The following is an 18,263-nucleotide window of genomic DNA, read 5'->3' as shown; positions in this document are numbered from 1 at the left end:
ACTCCTGGTTTACTTAGGAAAATGGAAGTATCTGTGGTTCTGACCTCCTATCCTGACAGCCCAGGGGCAACAGGCCACTTAGACCTCTCTTCCCTTTGAGCCAGTGAGCTAGTTACTTTGTTGCTGTTATTAAACATTGTGATCAAGGCAAATCAGAGAAGGAGGGGTTTGTTTGGGCTTATAGTTTCAGATGAATAAGAGCCCATTATATTGGGAAAGCATCGTAGCAGGCAGCCACGTGGGCTGGAGCAGGGCACTCATACCATGAACGGCAAGCTGAAGCAGAGAGTGAACTGCAAATAGAGCAGGCTATACACTCTCAAAGCATGCCCCAGTGACGTACTTCCTTCACCAAGGCCACACCTCCTAAACCTCCCTAAAAAGCTCTACCAAACAGGGACTAAGTGTTCAAATGCTTGAGCCTATGGGTGAACATTTCTCATTTAAACTATCACATGGAACAGGTTGTTCTGAATCAGACGCTCTCTAAAGTCTACCCGTGACCTCCATAATTTATGTGACCTAACACTGTGAACATTTCGGTTTGTGACAGCTGGTGTGTGTGTGTGTGTGTGTGTGTGTGTGTGTGTGTTTGGACTTTTGTATAAGCCTGGAAATGCCATTAGCAAGGAGTGCCCTTCATTGCCCTGCTGAGGTGGTGGAGCATTTACCTATTTGGTAGCCCAGACTATGGGAGATGTCTTGTTGGGCGAGGAGGCTAATTGGGAGACAAGTCTTACTTCTGTGGGTATGGAGTAGGGTTTTCTAAAAGGTGAAGAGGGAGAGATTTTCTCAGTGCAGGTACATTAGTAACCAAATACCTGTCAGAAGCAACTTAAAGTAGGAGAAATTTAGTTTGGCTTGCAGTTTCAGGGACACAATCCACCATGGCAGTGAAGACATGGCTAGCAGAACCAGCTGGTTCTGAGTTGGCGGGAGCTTGCAGGGTTGGCTTCTCACATGGTTTGGACCAGGAAGCCGAGCTGGACTACAACTCTTAGGGCTCTCTGTAATGGCCTCTTCCAGTCAGCTAGACTCTATATTCCAAAAGTTCCAGGGCCTCTTAAAACACCACCAGAGCCTTTAGGTCCATGAGCCTGGGGGAGACATTCCAGACTCTCCCTCTAAGCACTGCTTCTGGATAAAGGCATGGGCTCCAGGAAGAGAGATGAAATCAGCCTCTGGGGACAGTGACACATTTCTAATATCCCCCAGGTCTTCTCTTCATATCCCTTGTGTCTTAGTTAGAGTTTCATTGCTGTGAAGAGACACCATGACAAAAGCAACTCTTATAAAGGACAACATTTAATTGGGATTGGTTTATAGGTTCAGAGGTTCAGTTCATTATCATCAAGGTGGGAGCATGGCAGCATCCAGGCAGGTGTGGCACTAGAGGAGCAGAGAGTTCTACATCTTGCTCTGAAGGCAAACAGGAGAAGATTGACTCCTCAGGCAGCTAGGAGGAGGGTCTCAAAGCCCACCCCAACAGCGACACACCTCCTCCAACAAGGCCACACATACTTCAACAAGGCCAGACTTCCTAATAGTGCCACTCCCTGGGCCAAGCATATATAACCAACACACTTTGGAACAGGGCTAGGGTGAAGGTGTGGATGAATGAAAGCCCATCCATCACTTTGCTGTGTTTGTTTCTCAACCTCGTTATGGTGGGGACATAAAAAGCTCTCCACAACATTCAGGTCTCAACCTCAGGAATCTGTTATATCACATGGTGAAGACATGTTTCCTTATACCTGCTAACCAGACAGATGGCTTTGATCTGGAGGGGTTGGCAGCTGGGGAAATGGCCGTGGGCAAAGAATAAGGACCTTTGTTTGGCTCTCCAGCACTCATGATACAGCCTGGTACAATGCTGTGCATCTGTGACTCCCGCTGATGGTGGGCAGAGACAGGCAGGTCCTGAGGAATCGCTGGCCAGCTCGAAACAGTGAGGGCCAGGCTGTGTGAGAGACTCTGTCCTAAATTAGGTGAAGAGGCACGGAGGAAGACACCTCATGATGTCCATCTGGAGAGATGGACCAGTGGCTAAGCGTACTTGGGACTTTTGCAGAGGTCCTGAGTTTGATTCCCAGCACATACTTTGGGTGACTCAAAACTGCCGGTAACATCAGCTCCAGGGAATCTGACACCCTCTTCCAGCTCCTTGGGCACCAGTGCCAGGAAAGTGGCACACATACACAGATACACACGTATTTAAAAAAGAAATTTGGCAGGGCATGGTGGCACACACATTTGGTCCAGCACTCAGAAGTCAGAGGCAGGTGACTATGAGATCAAGGCCAGGTTGATCTACATAGGAAGTTTCAGGTCAACTTTAGGGCTACACAGTGAGACTCTGTTAAAAAAAAAAAAAAAAAACAAACACAACTTTTGTTCTGATTTTGAGACTAAGATAGGGCCTCACTGTGTGGCCACAACTGGCTTGGAACTGTCTTTGGAGACCTGGCTGACCTCAAACTCGTTGAAATCCTCTTGCCTCTGTCTCCCGAGTGAATGGCTCCGACAAACAAAAGGAGAACCCCAAAGCAAAAACAAAAACAAGAGCAAAAACAAAACAAAACAAAAAGTATGCTACCTGACACATTCATGTATAGACATGTGCACCAGCATGCACATGTGTTTGTATACATACACACACACACACACACACACACACACACACACACACACACACGAAGCAAGGAGGAGCACTCCTGGGTGATCGGTGTGGGCTAGTGTACTCTCAGCGTGGAAGGGAAGCAGCAGAGGGGTCAGGGAGACGTACATGTGCTTAGCTTGACATTGTTGGCACTGATGATGTGCCTTCTCCTCTGCAGGGTTCTGCCGTCATGATGCCCTGTATTTAGTCTCACCAGACCCATGCCCCAATTTTGCCAAACTGTAAAATAATAAACCCGTGCTATTGGGAGTCACTGAATTGATGGCAATTTGTTGTAGGAGCAATAAGGAACAGATACTTCAAACCACCTGGAGAGGCCACATGTAGATGAGACCATTGCCTACTGCCTGTGTCGGCCCTGACCTGTGATGTCACCTCCTACTCTCAGCAGAGGTCCCAGGGACAGTGGGATCTGTTAGTGGTGGGGGTGCAGGCTGGAGGCACAGCCCCGCCCCGCCCACAGCAGCCAGGGAAGCACTTATCAGAGACCTTCACTCAGATAAGGTTGGGTCCTTGACGTCACCATAGAAGGGAATTCCAGGACGATCCTGTATGGAGCAGAGTTGGATCGAATTAAAATGGATTTTAAATTTTTTATTAATTATTTTTGTTTTATGTGTGAGAGTTTTTTTTATCTGGACATATGTATGTGCATCACATGGGTGCAGTGCCTTCAGAGGCCTGAAGAGGGCGTTAGGGGGCATTAGGTCCCCTTGGAACTGAAATTGTCAATGATTCTGAGCCACTATGTCGGTGCTGGGAACTGAACCCAGCTTCTGTGTGGGAGTAGTGAGTGCTCTCAACCACTGAACTTAAAAATTTCCGGCCCTAAGATTAAAAAAAAAAAGATTTAAGCTTATGGATTAATAGACATATACTCAGAAAAAGGATATGAAACACTCAAGAGCATGGGTGTGGCCTTCCTGTACCACATTATCTCTACAACAGCGTATTTATGATTTTGGTGACTTTTGAGGTTATTATCTTCAAAGGCTTGCTAAGGAATTTAAATAAACTGACAGGTGATTTCCGGGGTGCACTGGGAGGGTTATAGCTGGCGAGGTAAAACACAGCTCACAGGGCTTCAAGAAACAGGACAGCTTTACTGAAAGCAAATGTTAATAGCTTTGCTTGTGAGATTTCCTGCAAAATAAACATCTAGCCAGGTCACACCTGTGTGCATGGTCCATTGCTATTTTAACTTCTTAATCTGGATTAATCTCTATGTAAAATGAATATTGTCTTTATGTTGGCCACCTTTACAGCAAATGGTGCTAATTTTGCTGGAACCCTTGGCTGTGAGCTGGTGAGAAGCATCAGCCAGACTCCAGAGAAAGGGTTCCTTTTGCTTCCTGTGTTCCTAACATCGCTCCAGTCTCTCTGGCCTGCCTCAGACCCACTGTTTTCTGTGTGAGTTCCTGACTCATAGTTCTGGGCACGAGAAACAATGGCTTTTATGCATCTGCACTTCAGGGCAGCTTTAATTCAGCCCGGAGTGAGGAGGAGTAGCCCGTTTGACACATAGCTTTCTTTGTACGTAACTTTTGTTAATTTTTCTTATTATATCTGTTCGTTTATTTATTTGGTGTGTATATGGTTCTCTTCTTCCACCGTGTAGGTCCTGGGGATTGAAGTCATATCTTCGGGCTCAGACTTTACCTGTAGAACCATCCCACCAGACAGACCCCTCAATACTGCTTGCTCAGGGACAAACTCTGATTAATCCAAGCCGATGATTGGTTTGAAGATGGTCATGTGACTATGTCCTGTCCAATGGGAATCTTAGTTTGCTAGAAGCTGCTGGGAGAGACCCACGGCTGGTGAAAGGGATGTGCCCAGGAAGCAGCAGCTTTCTGAAGTCTCCCGGATAGCGTCATGATCATATTTGATATTTAGAGCCGAGTGGCCATATTAGCACCTCAAAGGTAGTCAGCCCAGGTAAGCTGGGACTCAGAAGATGGCAGAGAGGAAAGATGGAAAAAGAGTCTGATAGAAGCGCTCAGTGTTCACAGCGGTACTGTTTGTAATAGCAAAAGAAGTCCACTGGGAAGATGAAGAAAGTCTTGTATGTTTATAAGTTACCAGTGGAATACTATACAGCACCAAAAGTATAAACTGTAGTTAATTATTAATGCAAATGGATATCAAAAATAGAATGTTGGATATGAGAAGTAATGCCGAGGGATATACATGCATATAGATATATGTATTACACTTGGGTGGTCTAAAAGCACGCTTCAGAGAGTATATACATGGAAACGAACGAACAAAAATATAACTACAAATTACGAACTCTGTGGAAAGCATCATGCTAATAAATAATAATCAGAATTCTCATGCTGATCTTAAGAGAGGGAAGGGTCAGCCAGAGGTGGTGGAAACAACAACTTCCACACATAACAGGGCTAATGCACACATGAACTCCCAGTGTATGCTAGCAATCCCAGCATGGTGGAGGGGACTCAGCACAAGCCTCACCCCTACTCAAGAAGCTGTTCGCAATTAATAGCGGCTAGAAAAGAGAATAATCAGTTTCCCTCAATGGAGTGACTGGGAGTCAACCATAACCCATTTCCGGCTCCGTGCTCAGGAACACAAACCACAACACAAACCAGACTCCATGTTTGTGTGTGTGTTTAGAATTTTTTTATATTTTATTATTTTATGTGTATGAGATTGCCTGCGTGTATGTCAGTGTACCACGTGGATGCCAGGACATTGGATCCCCTGGGACTGGAATTGCTGATGGTTGTGAGTCACCCGTGTGGGTGTGAGGAGCTGAATTTGGGTCCTCTGCGGGAGCAACAAGTGCTCCATCCACTGAGTCTCTCTCCAGCTCCCCCAACCCCCGTTTTTTTTTTTTTTTTTCAAGAGAGAGAAAGAGCATGGCATTGGGTAGATAGGGAGAGGTGATCTGAAGGACTTGGGGTAAGAGAAAGAATATAATTAAAATACATTAATGAAATTCTCAACAAATAAATGAAAAAAAAGAAAAAAGAAAATAAGAAAATGCCATAGGCACATCCTCAGGCAAGTCTGACGGAGGCTCATCAGAGTTCTCCTCTTCCTAACCGCCTCTAGTTTGCCACAAAATACTAACCAGCAAGATGTCTTTGTTACCTATAAAATGAATAAGCCTCCTAATTTTCCCCCATCAAAAAAAGTGGGGAGAAGGGAGGCCAGTGACCTCATATTCTAGAGGAGAGAACTGAATTCTGAGAGATGAAGGAAATCATCCAGTGGTTCCAAATACTTAAAGATCATTTCATTTTTTTTTAATTTTAAATTTTTAAGTATTTATTTATCTATTTATTTGAGCAGTCTGTTTGCATGTATGCCTGCTGGCCAGAAGAGGGCACCAGACCTCATTACTGATGATTGTGAGCCACCATGTGGTTGCTGGGAATTGAACTCAGGACTTTTGAAAGAGCAGCCAGTGCTCTTAACTGCTGAGCCATCTCATTTTTATTTTTTGATATGGGATCTTTTTATGTAGTCCTGGCTGTCCTGGAACTCACCATGTAGAACAAACTCACAGAGATCCTCCTGTCTCTGCCTCCCAAGTGCTGGGACTAATGGTGTGCACCACTGCCCCCAGCAACCCCACTTCATTTTATGGACTGGAATTATCACTTCCAAAACAAAGGCAGACTGAATGAGGCCTGGGGGTGCAAGCAGACCAAGCTTGCATCAAATGTTTTTTTCCTGGCTCTAAAGCCTGTGTTTCTACAGTCTCAACCATGAAGCATGGGAAACACACACACACACCCCTTGCCTTGAACTGGGACCAGATGGTAGTGGGGAACCACACACTTTGTCGAACCCCAAGCTCCCATTCCATCATTAGTGTTATTTTTAACTGAACTCTGAACCCAGGGACAGTGCTCAAATTGAGATGGAACTTGTGTATTTTTTCAAGCTGTTAAGATGGAATGTTCAAGTAGTTCTTGAGACAGAAACCACCATGTGACAAATTCCACCATAATCTCCCCCTCTGTATATTTTGATTTGTCTAAGGTCGCATGAGTGGCCAGAGTCTAGAGACACTTAATCTCCCTGAAGGAGCTGAACAGGAGTTGTTTCTTCCCACATCTCCCTCTCTCTTCCCCTCCCAAGCCAGGAGCTTGCAGTTTTCCATTTCTATCGAGGCCCTCCACACCCCAGGCCTTCCTTCACAGCACAGATGAAGACGGGGTGAGCCTGTGAGACCCTGAACTTCCCACTACCCAAGGACAGGAAGCCGTGGATAGAACTTGATCCCTTTCGGGGCTCCAGGCAGAAGCCTCAAGGTTTGGGTAGAGAGACCCAACTATTTTACTCACAGGGAGCCTCCTCTGTATTCTGAACAGCGGCTGGCTTGTCTCAGGAGCAGGTGGCCTTCATCTCTTCTGGATCAAGCCAGCACAGTGCATGACCCTCCTCTGCAGCAAGATGGGGACTCTGAGGAGCCTTGGGGCCCCTGGGGAGACATTTGTCTTCCCAGCCTTTATCATATTTTTCCATAACAGTACTCCCCCTTTGAGGTGCAACGGCCCAGCTGGAGGCTGAGGGCTTTCAAAGTGTTTTTGTTCTGTGTCCCTCCCACCCCAGGCCACTAGGTGCGAGCAAAGACCCCTTTTTTCCATGACAGTCTTTTCTGGGCTTGTGGTGACAGTGGCAGTGGGATATAGATGAGCTCCAGCTACTGTGGGACCAGACTTTGCTAGTTTAGATTCTGATGATATTTGTTAACTGTGCAACCTTGGCTGGGTTACTGAACCTCTCTGTGCTACCATTTCTCCACCTTAAAACTGGCATGGTGGCCAGAAGGATCAAGGACAACACAAGAAAACCCATAGAATCAACTAATGTGGGCTCACAGAGACTGAACCACCAACCAAAGAGCAAGCGTAGTACTGACCTAGGCCCTCTAGACATGTAACAGAAGTGTAGCTTGGTCTTCATGTGGGACCCGTAACAACTGGAGCAGGGCTGTCTCTGATGCTGTTGTCTGCCTTTAGACCCCTTCCCCCTAACTGGACTGCCTAGTTCAGGCTCAATAGGAGAAGATGAACCTAGTCCTACTGCAATTTGATGTGCCAAGGTGGGTTGATACCCGTGGGAGACCTCTCCTTTGATGAGGAGAAAGGAAGGAGGGATGGCAGGAGGGGAGGGAAGAGGGAGGGGGAGCTGCAGCCGGGAGGTAAAGTAAATAAATAAATTAATTTAAAAAACTGGCATGGTGATGGCGTCACTCGTTTGGAGGACTTAATATGTTTCCTGCGGAAAGCACCTAGACAAAGTACCTTGCACTTAGCAAAAGGTGGGAAAAGTGCTAAGGTGGAAGTCAGCCACTGACTGGAAAGCCTTCTGAGGCTTGGTGGTAATGGAGGACTCCCCCTGTGTTAGCAGAGTTCCTCCCTCTCTGACCTCGTCTGGGGAGCTCTAAGCCTCCACACTCGCCTCTACCTGAGGAATGTCACATTGCCTCAGTTAGTTCATAGGATCAATTTCCTTTCTCCTGACAAAACCTGTTCAGCTAGCATCTGAGAGTCCTAAAAGATTTCCCCATGCTAATGAGGCATTTCAGGTACCCTAAGTCCCCAGCCAGTGCCCTTTACTCATCCTGAATGTCCCTACCCTCAGTCCCCCCAAACGTTATAAGCCTTCAATCACCCTAAAGGAAGTTGATCTGACTACTGACTGAGGGTTCCAGTGTGGTTTATTCACAGTACCTACTCACAGAGCTTCCAAGCCCCCAGTTCAGCGTCACTACTCCGATCCACAAGGACTGGAAGACCCACAGCAAAAGTATCTGTTGTTACCATCACAGTATCCTGAACTCGGACCCTCTCCTTGTGCCATCTTTAGTTTCTTCAGTCCCTCCAGGATGCCTCTCGACAGTGGCTGAGTCCAACTGGCCTTGGGTCTATTTCTTAGACTCTCTTAGCTTCCACGTGTTCACTTGTAAAAGCATCTACTGATGAGGGGGTGGGAACCTCGGTGAGATGAGAAAACAGGAACCACGGCACAGGGCTGGACCCTGACACACAGGAAGACCAGAGTTGGCCATCTTGTTTGTTTCTGTAAGGAGGGCCTTCCTAAGTCAGAGTAGGTGGTGCACTGTGGCTTTCTTACATGCCGTGCCAGCTTTGTTGTACTCATGGACACCTACTGTCTGGCCTGGAAGGGTAGTTTTCACGTCGGTGAGCGTCTGTCTGTAGAAACCAGCCACTGTTACAGCTGCTGGTGCTAGAGACAGAAAAGCATGTAACCTCACCCTCGTGAGCCTCCATCTCTTGGGCTGAGAAAAACAGACAACATAGGAACATATAGATGTGATACATGCTTGAATCAGTCTTTTTCTTTTGCAGAAGGAGGAACTGAGGCCTAAGGAAGAAAGAAATTTTCCTAAAGTCCTCCAGTGGCATATTCAGGCAGAAACTTCCAGGCAAATCCTCAGTTTAGACTTGCTTCTGCTCAACATTGGACTTCTCCAAGGTCTTAAAATGCAATAGCATGCGTGTGCAGAGATTACAGGTCAGCCTCAGGTACTGGGCCTCAGCAGACATCCATTCCACCTTTTGTTGTTTTGATTTTTCAAGACAGGCTTTCTCTGTGTAGCTCTGGCTATCCTAGAACTTGCTGTGTAGACCAGGCTGGTCTCTTCCCCAGTGCTGGGACTAAAGGTATGCACCACCTGTAGTTCTGAGACAGGGTCTCTCACTGGGACCTACAACTCACAGAGTAAGCTAAGATAGAAGTCCATTGAAGGTCAGGAAGCTGCATCTCTGTTTCCTCCGTGGCGAGATCACAAGCCTGTACTTAGCTTTTTGCATGGGCTCTGATGGAACTTTCGTCTTTGAGCCTGAGCAGCACTGAGCCCCATTTGATATGTCTTAAAACAATTAATCCTCGAATCAGGTTTGAGGCAGGGACTTGCCATGCATTTTATTTTATAGTGGGGAGGGACAATGAGACACAGAGGAGGTAGGGAACAGAGTTCAAAAGTCGATCCCTGGCTGCAGGCTCTCTTCTGAGTGGCCTAGTGGAAGGCCTCTCTTCTTTCTGGCTTCGCTTTCCTCCTGGGTGAATTGAGGAGCTCTCCCTGATGACTCCTAATCCCTGTGACTCTTCTATCCGCTTAGTTGTTCTCTAATGTATCTTCCTACCATCCAGGGTGAGCTCCTGGCAGCCAGCAGCGTCTCCCCAGGGCCTGGCTCTCTGCCTTGGCACATAGTAAACCCTCAATAAAACCCATGGAGCAAGAACGAAGGGAAGGACTGCGCTCGTTCATGCTTCTCTAGGCCCGCTGTGAAGCTCTGTCAGCCTCCTCTCTCGGTTCTCGGTCCAGGCAGCTGCTTTCCCCTCCCCCTCCCTCGCACACGGCGCTCCATCCGGCCTGCATTTTTCCGGGTTTGATATCATTTTTTCCACTCTCCCGGCTGCTGCCGGCGGACTCTGCCAACTTTCCACAGTTACGGCCTCCCACCCCCATTCTCCACCACAGGCCGGAGACAACTTCAGGGGCGGGGAGACCCTCCTCCGCTTCCTGGGCATGACTGGTGACCAGTGAGTTGGTGGTGAGCATCGGGGAACTGAGCACCTCAAAGCATGATTTTTCTGTGCCTCATCCTCTGGACTGGGTCACGGGTGACTTTCGTATAGGGTCCAGGAGTCTGGTGAGGGGTAGTTGGTTGGAGGCAGGGGTGTCAGAAGTCTGAGGCAGGATGGTCTAAATAGTTTGCATCTTGTTCTCTTCTCAAAGTTGTGACAGTCCCTCCTCCCCCATCCTCCCCAGATGGAAACTCTTGACCTGACCCCTACACCCAGCTGGGTCCTCAGCCTGGAGGGAAGCCTCACTACGTTGTCCTTCATCTCTCACAGCCAGGGGAGGTCAGAGGAGTGGGCTGGGTCCTGAGGGCCCCTGAACTCACTGACTGGGTAACTCTGGAGTACTCTCTGGTCTCAGGGCTCCACTTTCCACATTTGGAAAATGAATGCCCTGAACTAAATTAGTGTCCATCCTGGGATTAATGGACCGAGTTCCACTGAATTCATGCCCAGCCCCCTTAAATTATATGCAAAATTGTGTTAGAAAACTGGTGTCCTCCCTTTGCTTTGAGATAGCAGCTGGCTACATAGACCTCGATAGCCTGGAACTCTCTTTGTAGACCAGGCTAGTTTTGAAGTTTCAGGGGGATTCTGCTGTCTCTTTGTTCCCTGAAAAGATTATGGGTATGTATCAACTTCCACATCCCTTTCTTGGTAGACTAGATTGGCTTTGAACTCTAGACTCTTTGGCCTCAACTCCCTGAGTTCTGGAATTATGGGCATGTGCTGCTACTCCCACCTCCCCCACCGTCTCCGGCAGTGCTAGAATCAAACCTGTGACCTCACATGTGTTAGGAAGCTTGACCCGTCAGTCCCACCTCTACCTCTCGTCACTCTATGTGTGTGTGTAGGCCAGAGGTCATCTGGTACTGTTTTTTTTTGTTTTGTTTTTGTTTTCAGAGACAAAGCCCCTGACTGGATTTGAGCTCACCAAGTAAGGCAGGCAGGCTGGCTGGTGAGTTCCAGGGATCCACTAGCTCCTGCCTCCTAGGTGCTGGGATTACAGCATTATAGCACCAGGCTGGCTTTTTTTTGCCGAGTTTTGGGGATGGAACTCAGGACTTCTCCTTAGCTCTTTATTACTGAGCTATTTACCCTACCCCTTCCTGAAGAGAGCTGTGGCAAGGGGCTCCTAGGACCTGGGATCTAGGTGGCTTCACTTAGAACAGCTGTGTTTATGTGTGATTATGGGCTCCTGCTTTCCCTCTCGGAACCTCCTTTTCCTGAGCAGCCAGAGGAGGTTAGGGGCCACACTCTTCAGTGTTGTACAGACAGAACACACACATGCACAAAAGTAACAGGGGCTGGCTGTGCAGCTCCGAGGTAGGACTTCCTAACATGTGTGACAGGTGGATATCTTAGTACAGTCAGCCCACACAGTCAGCAGCCTTACAGTGCCAGTCTAGACAGGTAACATGTTGTGGTTCTAGAATCTAAAAAGTGAATTAAGAAGGAAATAGCTCTTGAAAAACAAAAACAAAACAAACAAACAAAAAAAGAAGGAAATAGCAGGTCACTCAGAATTGCGTTGTGAACGTGATCCACTGTGTGTCTGTCTCAAAGGCCTTGGGTTAGAAACTAAACCCGGCAGTTGGGAGGAGGGCCTGAGCATATAATTAATTCACTGACTTTATTGATTGTCCAAGACATCTAGGCCAGCAGACCAAAGCAGTCTACAGTCAAGTTAGATGTTTGGGGAGGAGATGCCTGGAAGAGCCCACTGAGAGACATTCACACATCAGGCAGGACATCCCAGACTAGCTTATTGTGGTACATTCTGAGAGTTGGTCACAGCCCAGGGACAAGAAAGATTTTTTACAAAAAGATACCCACCCTGTAAAAAAGAAAAACAAAACCAAAAAACCTTGTGCCTAGCTTGGGTTTATAGCCCCATAGTCTGTCTAGTTATCACTTTGCCAGGCAGGAAGAGTCCCCAAAGCCCTGGCTCCTGGCAATGCTCTGGCCATCCTGGCAAGGTTGACCACAAGGACTCCAACGATGCACCTTTTATCCTCAGTGTCCCATCACCCCCAGAGAGGTGCTGGCCTTAGAGCACAGCCAGGTTGTGGCAGGACTTGGAGCGGGCCTTGAGTGCCCGGCGTCGTGCGCTGCGTGCTGTCAGGCGTGCCAGGAAGCGGCGGGCCCGCTGGCCCAAGCTGGCCCGTCGTCGAGGTGAAGGTGTCTCCTGGACTGCATTGTCCTGACGGCGCAGGCGCAGTTGGCGCACCACGCCCTCGAAGAGCTCTGTCACGTTGTGCTGCAGAGTGGCTGAAGTCTCGATGAATTTGCAGTCAAACACTACTGCGCAGGCGCGGCCCTCTGAGGGGGCAGAGAAAAGTCAGAAGACAGAGAGAGGAAGATGGGAAGAGGTGTGCTCAGACTCTCAGTAAGCAATTTCCCGGTGCCTACTTAGTCCAGGTGTCAAGGGACCCAAGGGCAAATCTTAGGCTTAGTGTAGGGACTGATACTCAGAAGAATAAGCCTGGGAAGATTTGACCTCGTAAGTAGGGCCCTTTTAAGACCATTATAGGTCCCACTAGAAATATGAAACTTATTAAAATATTCCTTGTCCATTGTAAATATAATTTATATCTAACTTTAAAAGTTTTGGTTTGTAGTTCCTGGCCAACACACTAAGTGTTTCATATAAAGCTTGAATTATAATCTCCCCAATTTATATTGGAGCCACTAAAGCCAGTTTCAGCCTTTGAGAGAAGCTGGTAGACACTGGGGGTGGGCCGAGCGTCTCTGATTATCAGTCACGGATATGGGGTGGGGGGAGTTTTAAGCAAAGGTCACAAGGTAAGCTGTGGCTCTGGAAATCTGTTAGCTGTCAAGGAGGAATGATTTAAAAAGGGTTAGAATTCCGGGCACTGGTGGCGCACGCCTTTAATCCCAGCACTTGGGAGGCAGAGGCAGGCGGATTTCTGAGTTCGAGGCCAGCCTAGTCTACAGAGTGAGTTCTAGGACAGCCAGGGCTACACAGAGAAACTTTGTCTCGAAAAACCAAAAAAAAAAAAAGGGGGGGTGGTTTAGAATGATTGAGTAGAGACCAACCTGGACAAAGTGGAGACACCAGCACAGGACAGAGGTTTGGGGTGTGGAGTGAAGAGAAGGGGTCTATAGGAGCCGATTTGGGAGGTGAGAGAGGACAGGACAGGATAGGACAGGTAAGTTGTTTGTTGCAGGACAGGCTAGGCTGGAGGGCACAGACCTTCTCTGAGGCGAGCACTGGAGGAGGGGCAGTGAGGCTGAAGGAGAGAGGAGGATGCGGTAAAGGACTCACCTTCTACAGAGACTTCCCGGCAGCGGGCCAGGTCGGCCTTGTTGCCCACCAGGATGATGGGCACGTGGTCGGCTTGATGCGTGCGCCTCAGCTGGATTCGGAGCTCCGAGGCACTCTCAAAGCTGCTGCGATCTGCGACGGAGTACACGATGATGTAGGCGCTGCCCGCCTGCAGGCATGACTCCTGGCTCCAGCTTTCATCCTGCGGGGGAGGGACCCCAGGCCCATCCTCAGAGGGTGCCTAGCCCTGGCTGAGAAAGAGGCTCTGTTGGTCTAAAGGGCAGAGTAGGAGAGGTTCTACTTGGAGTGGTTTGGGGGTGGGGACACAAATTCTATCATAGTGTCCCCGGGGCCACCCTGGGAAAATCATTGATTCTCTGAGCCTCAGTTTCTTTCTTCAAAAAGCTGATGGATGCTCTCTCATTTCCTTCCCACTGACTGTGGGGGCTCTGTCCTGCCAATAAAGGTCTAGCTTTGCCTGTTCAGCCTCCTCATCCTTCTCTTCCTCCCATTTTTCTCTTTTCTTCCTCTTCTTCTTCTCTTCCTCTTCCTTCTCCTTTTTCTTCATTTGGACAAGGTCTCACATTGTATCTCAGAGTGGTTTTAATCTTGAAGCAATTCTCCTGCCTCAGCCCTGGGAATATGTGTGTGCCCCGTCAGGCCTGCCTCATTCAGCTCTATCTAGTTTGTAAGAGGAGGATGAGGCATGGTTTAGAATTTCTGCAATCCAGAATTAAAAGAAAAAAGGAAGAGAGGGTCATTGAGAGGGCTCAGTGCGTAAGGATGCTGGCAGGAAAAGCCTGGATGTGATTCCTGCGTCCCTCAGTGGAAGGAAAGAACCAGCTCCCACAGCTGTCCTCTGACCTCACACCTGCACATACACGGCAAGCCTGTATCCGCACTCATACACACTCACACAAAACTGGTAATAGAATACTCTGTGTGTATGTGTGTGTGTGTGTATGTGTATGAGAGAGAGAGTCAGACACACACACATACACACACACACACACATACACACACACACACACACACACACACACACACATATAGAGAGAGAGAGAGGAGGGGGGAGAGGGAGAGAGAGATCAGAAGACTGATCAGAAGAGTGAATTCAGGGAAGGGAGACTTCTCAGTACAGTTCTGAAAGGTCACTTGTGGGGAGAGAGGACACAAGGGGATGGGAATGGAAAGGGACACTTAAGAAGCAGAGCTCTTTCTAGTCATTTTACCAAGGAAAGAAAAGAAGCAGAATAACAGAGACAGCGCTCTGGGAGGGTAGATTTCAGGCCTTTAATGAGGTCTGGTTCTTGTCCTCAAGGCTCATGTTCTGGAAGGCGGGTTATGGGATGGGGAGGTACAGGGTAGGGTGGGGAGGGCCATCCAGAGGGACTATGAAAGTGGTGGAGGGCAGAGAGGTGGTGTGGGGTGTCAGGGGAAGTCTGATGAGTATGGAGGAGCTCCCAGTGAACCCATGGGCAGGGTTTGAAAGGAGGAATGGGCCCAGCAGGGAAGAAGGCCAGCAGAAGGAAAGTCAGTCTTAATGGCTGTGGCGGGAAAGGCTGAATGTGTAGAAAGAGGGGAAGGTGCTAGAAAGTAGGACAGGTGAGCAGAGAAGTGTCAGGTCCTCCGTGGGGGAGGGGTGCATGCTCAACAGCTGTACTAATGGTTTCTCAGGCCAAATAACCTTTGAGTAGAATCAGACAGAAGTAGAATCTCAGGACCTAGAAGAAATCTCTCTGGGTAAAGTGCTTGCTACACACGCACGAGGATCTGAGTGTGATTGAATTTGATTCCCAGAACCCACATTACAAAAAAAATATCAAAACCCTCCCCTCCCACAACCAAAAACCTAGGTGCAGTGCTGAGGTCAGAGGACAACTTTCAGGAGTTGTTTTTCTCCTTCCCCTGTGTGGGGTAAATCTCTGGTGGTCAGGCTTGACGGCAGACACCTTTGCTTGGCTTAGCCATCTTGCAGGCCCCATACCTGGCTTTTGATTGCTCTGCCTAACTCACTGACTACTCCATAGCGTTGACTGCATTCAGAAAGCAGTTCGTTCTCATACTGGTCCGTGAGCCCTATGAGGCTAGCACCTTGTCTGCCTCCTTTACCAGTGTCTTCGGCATCCTGGCCCATTAGAGACACCCAGCAGTAGACTGTAACGAGGAACTCAACACAGCCATTGTATCTGGCATGAATTCTGGAGTGATGGTTGTTAGGCTTTGATGTAGCCTTTTGTAAACAGTCAGTGATTGTTATCTGAGGTTTATGGAGTTGCTTTTCCTGAAGGATTCCAGAGCCTTTGATAACTTAGTCCGGAGACATACCTGGCAAACCAGGAAGTCTTGTATGGCTGAGAACTGCTTAAGTAATAATTCCTTCAGACAGCTTCTAGATCAGAGGTTTGAGTATGCAGAAATTGCCTGGCTAAACGTGCCCTTTGTGTAAGCATAAAGAGGCCTCGGCAAGGTGATTCAGAGTTCCGTCCAACGGAGCCTGCTTCACCCTGCTGCTAAGGAAGCCATAGCACATCCTGTCGTGTTTCTCTTTCTCTGATCGACCTGCATGACTAAGAACACCAACTTGAGACATAAGCTGAAGGTTCAGTGAGGGCTCCCAGGGAATTGGGGACACAATCCCAGTATAACCTGTGTTTGTAGATCTGGGTGTGATTGACCTGCTCTCGGAGAGCTTTGGACACAGTCCCTCTGAGCATCGGCTTCTTCACTGAGAGAAGGGAAGAAGAGTGAGTGTATAGTTTTAACTGGACATCATACTGTGTGTCCATTGATTTCCATCACTGACAGAGAAGGTGCTCAGAAACCCCAGTTACTGTTTTGAGATCATCATTAGGCTCACTCTCACCTCGACCTTCTTTTATACCTGTTAAAAGGAATTAGTTGGGGCTGGAGAGATGGCTCAGCGGTTAAGAGCACTGACTGCTCTTCCAGACACCCTGAGTTCAATTCCCAGCAACCACATGGTGGCTCACAACCATCTGCAATGGGATTTGATGCCTTCTTCTGGTGTGTCTGAAGACAGCTGCAGTGTACTCATACATAAAATAAAGAAATAATTCTTTTTTTAAAAAAAGGAATTAGTCAAGCCAGACATGGTGACACATGCCTGTGATTGCAGCACTGGGGAGGCTGAGGCAGGAGGATCAAGAATTTGATGCCAGGGCTGGTGAGATGGCTCAGTAGGTAAAGGTGCCTGCTGCCAAGCCTGATGATCCAAGTTCAATTCCCAGACCTACACGGTAGAAGGAGAGAACTGATTCCAGCAGATTGTCTTCTGACCTCTTCCTACACATGCTTGTACCCCACCCCCAATAGAATAAAAATCTAAAACAGCGGTGGTAGATCATGAGGCCCCATCTCAAAGAACAAAACGGATCTGTCCACACAACCGCCTTATTCTCTTCTTAGGTTCTGTCAGCAGCATTGCCAACCACTGAACACTGCCCACTGATTGTTATTATTATTTTGAAACATGGTTTCTATATACAGCCCCAGTTGTCCTGGAACTCACTATGTAGCCCAGGTTGGGCCTCAAACTCACAGAGATCCACCTGCCTCTGCCTGCCAAAGGCTGGATTAAGGGCTTATGCCAGCAGGCCTGGTCTAACACTGTATGCTAAGCTTCCTTTATGGGGCTTAAGTTTAGGGGAAAGATGACACAGCTAGTCACTCCTCTCGTGTCTCTTGTGCCCACTAGGTGGCCTGTGTCCCTCGATGTGAGCATAGCATTTGGTACGTGGCAGGCAGGTGCAAGACAATGGGTTTTGTTTTGTTAGTTGAATCCCTTTACAGAGATAATATCTCCACCGAGGTTCTAATCTCTCCCCGCCACTTTGAGACAGAATCTCATGTAGCCCCGTCTAGCCTTCAACTCACCACGTAGTCAATGATGGCTTTAAACTCCTGCATCCTTTTGCCTTTAGCTACTGGGATTACAAGGCTGTATTATCATAGCTAGTGTGTGCAGTACTGGGGCTCTGACTCAGAGCCTTGTAATTCAGCGCATGCCCGCATGTGCTCTGCTAACTGAGCTGCCTCCCCAGCTCTCCTTCAATTAATACAACCAAGTCCTACAGTAAGTGTATATACCTGTGTAATGAAAGGGAAGAGACCCATTGCATTCCTGTTCTGGAAGGGAACAGGGGAAGGGGACCCCTGGTTTTCCCTTTCCACTATCACCCTGGCTCTCGGAGTCACCCCAGACAGTTCCCCTGTCCTGCCTAGCTACGCTCTTCTCATGCTCTAAGCTTGGCTTGGCCTGCAATCAGGTTTTAAAAATCAGCCGATGACGTGGCTAGGGATACAACTCGCTCAGTGGTGAGATACATTCAGAGCCGGCTCTAGGCCCTGGGTTTGATACTCAGAAACTTTTGTAAACAGCAGTACTGTATAAAAGCAGCAGATGAGGCAGGAAAGCTTGGCCCATTTATCAGATGAGAAGACTGAAATTCAGGGTAAGGACATTAACTGCACAAAGCTACACAGCTAGTAAGGAAAAGGAAGGGGGTTGTGTCACCCTTAGGCATTTTGGGGCCAAATCTAACTTTATTTTGTTTTGTTTTTTCATTTTTTGTTTCTTTGTTTTGTTTTCCAAGTGTGGGAGTGGCCATAAGGATGAGGAGCATGCAAAGGGAAAAGTGCATTCTGGGGTGTCTGCTGGGAGTGCATTCTGGGGTGTCTGCT

At 48.0% G+C, this 18,263-nt stretch overlaps 1 protein-coding gene across 1 annotated transcript in view; it reads right to left on the bottom strand.

Annotated features, from left to right (window-relative positions):
* Window positions 1–11,884: 11,884 nt before the first annotated feature.
* Rem1 (RRAD and GEM like GTPase 1) overlaps window positions 11,885–18,263 on the bottom strand; it is a 9,093-nt gene continuing 2,714 nt past the window's right edge. Inside the window, exons 4-5 of the mRNA XM_028774945.1 lie at window positions 13,560–13,761; window positions 11,885–12,592 (exon numbers count right to left, since the gene is read on the bottom strand). Of these exons, the coding sequence (XP_028630778.1) occupies window positions 12,321–12,592; window positions 13,560–13,761 (474 nt within the window). The 3' untranslated portion in view covers window positions 11,885–12,320. The remainder of the gene's footprint in view (window positions 12,593–13,559; window positions 13,762–18,263) is intronic.

The sequence above is a fragment of the Grammomys surdaster genome, unplaced genomic scaffold (genome assembly GCF_004785775.1).
Source record: "Grammomys surdaster isolate TR1022 unplaced genomic scaffold, NIH_TR_1.0 251, whole genome shotgun sequence".
NCBI classification, from domain to species: Eukaryota; Metazoa; Chordata; class Mammalia; order Rodentia; family Muridae; genus Grammomys; species Grammomys surdaster.
This window is presented reverse-complemented; position numbering and strand designations above follow the sequence as displayed.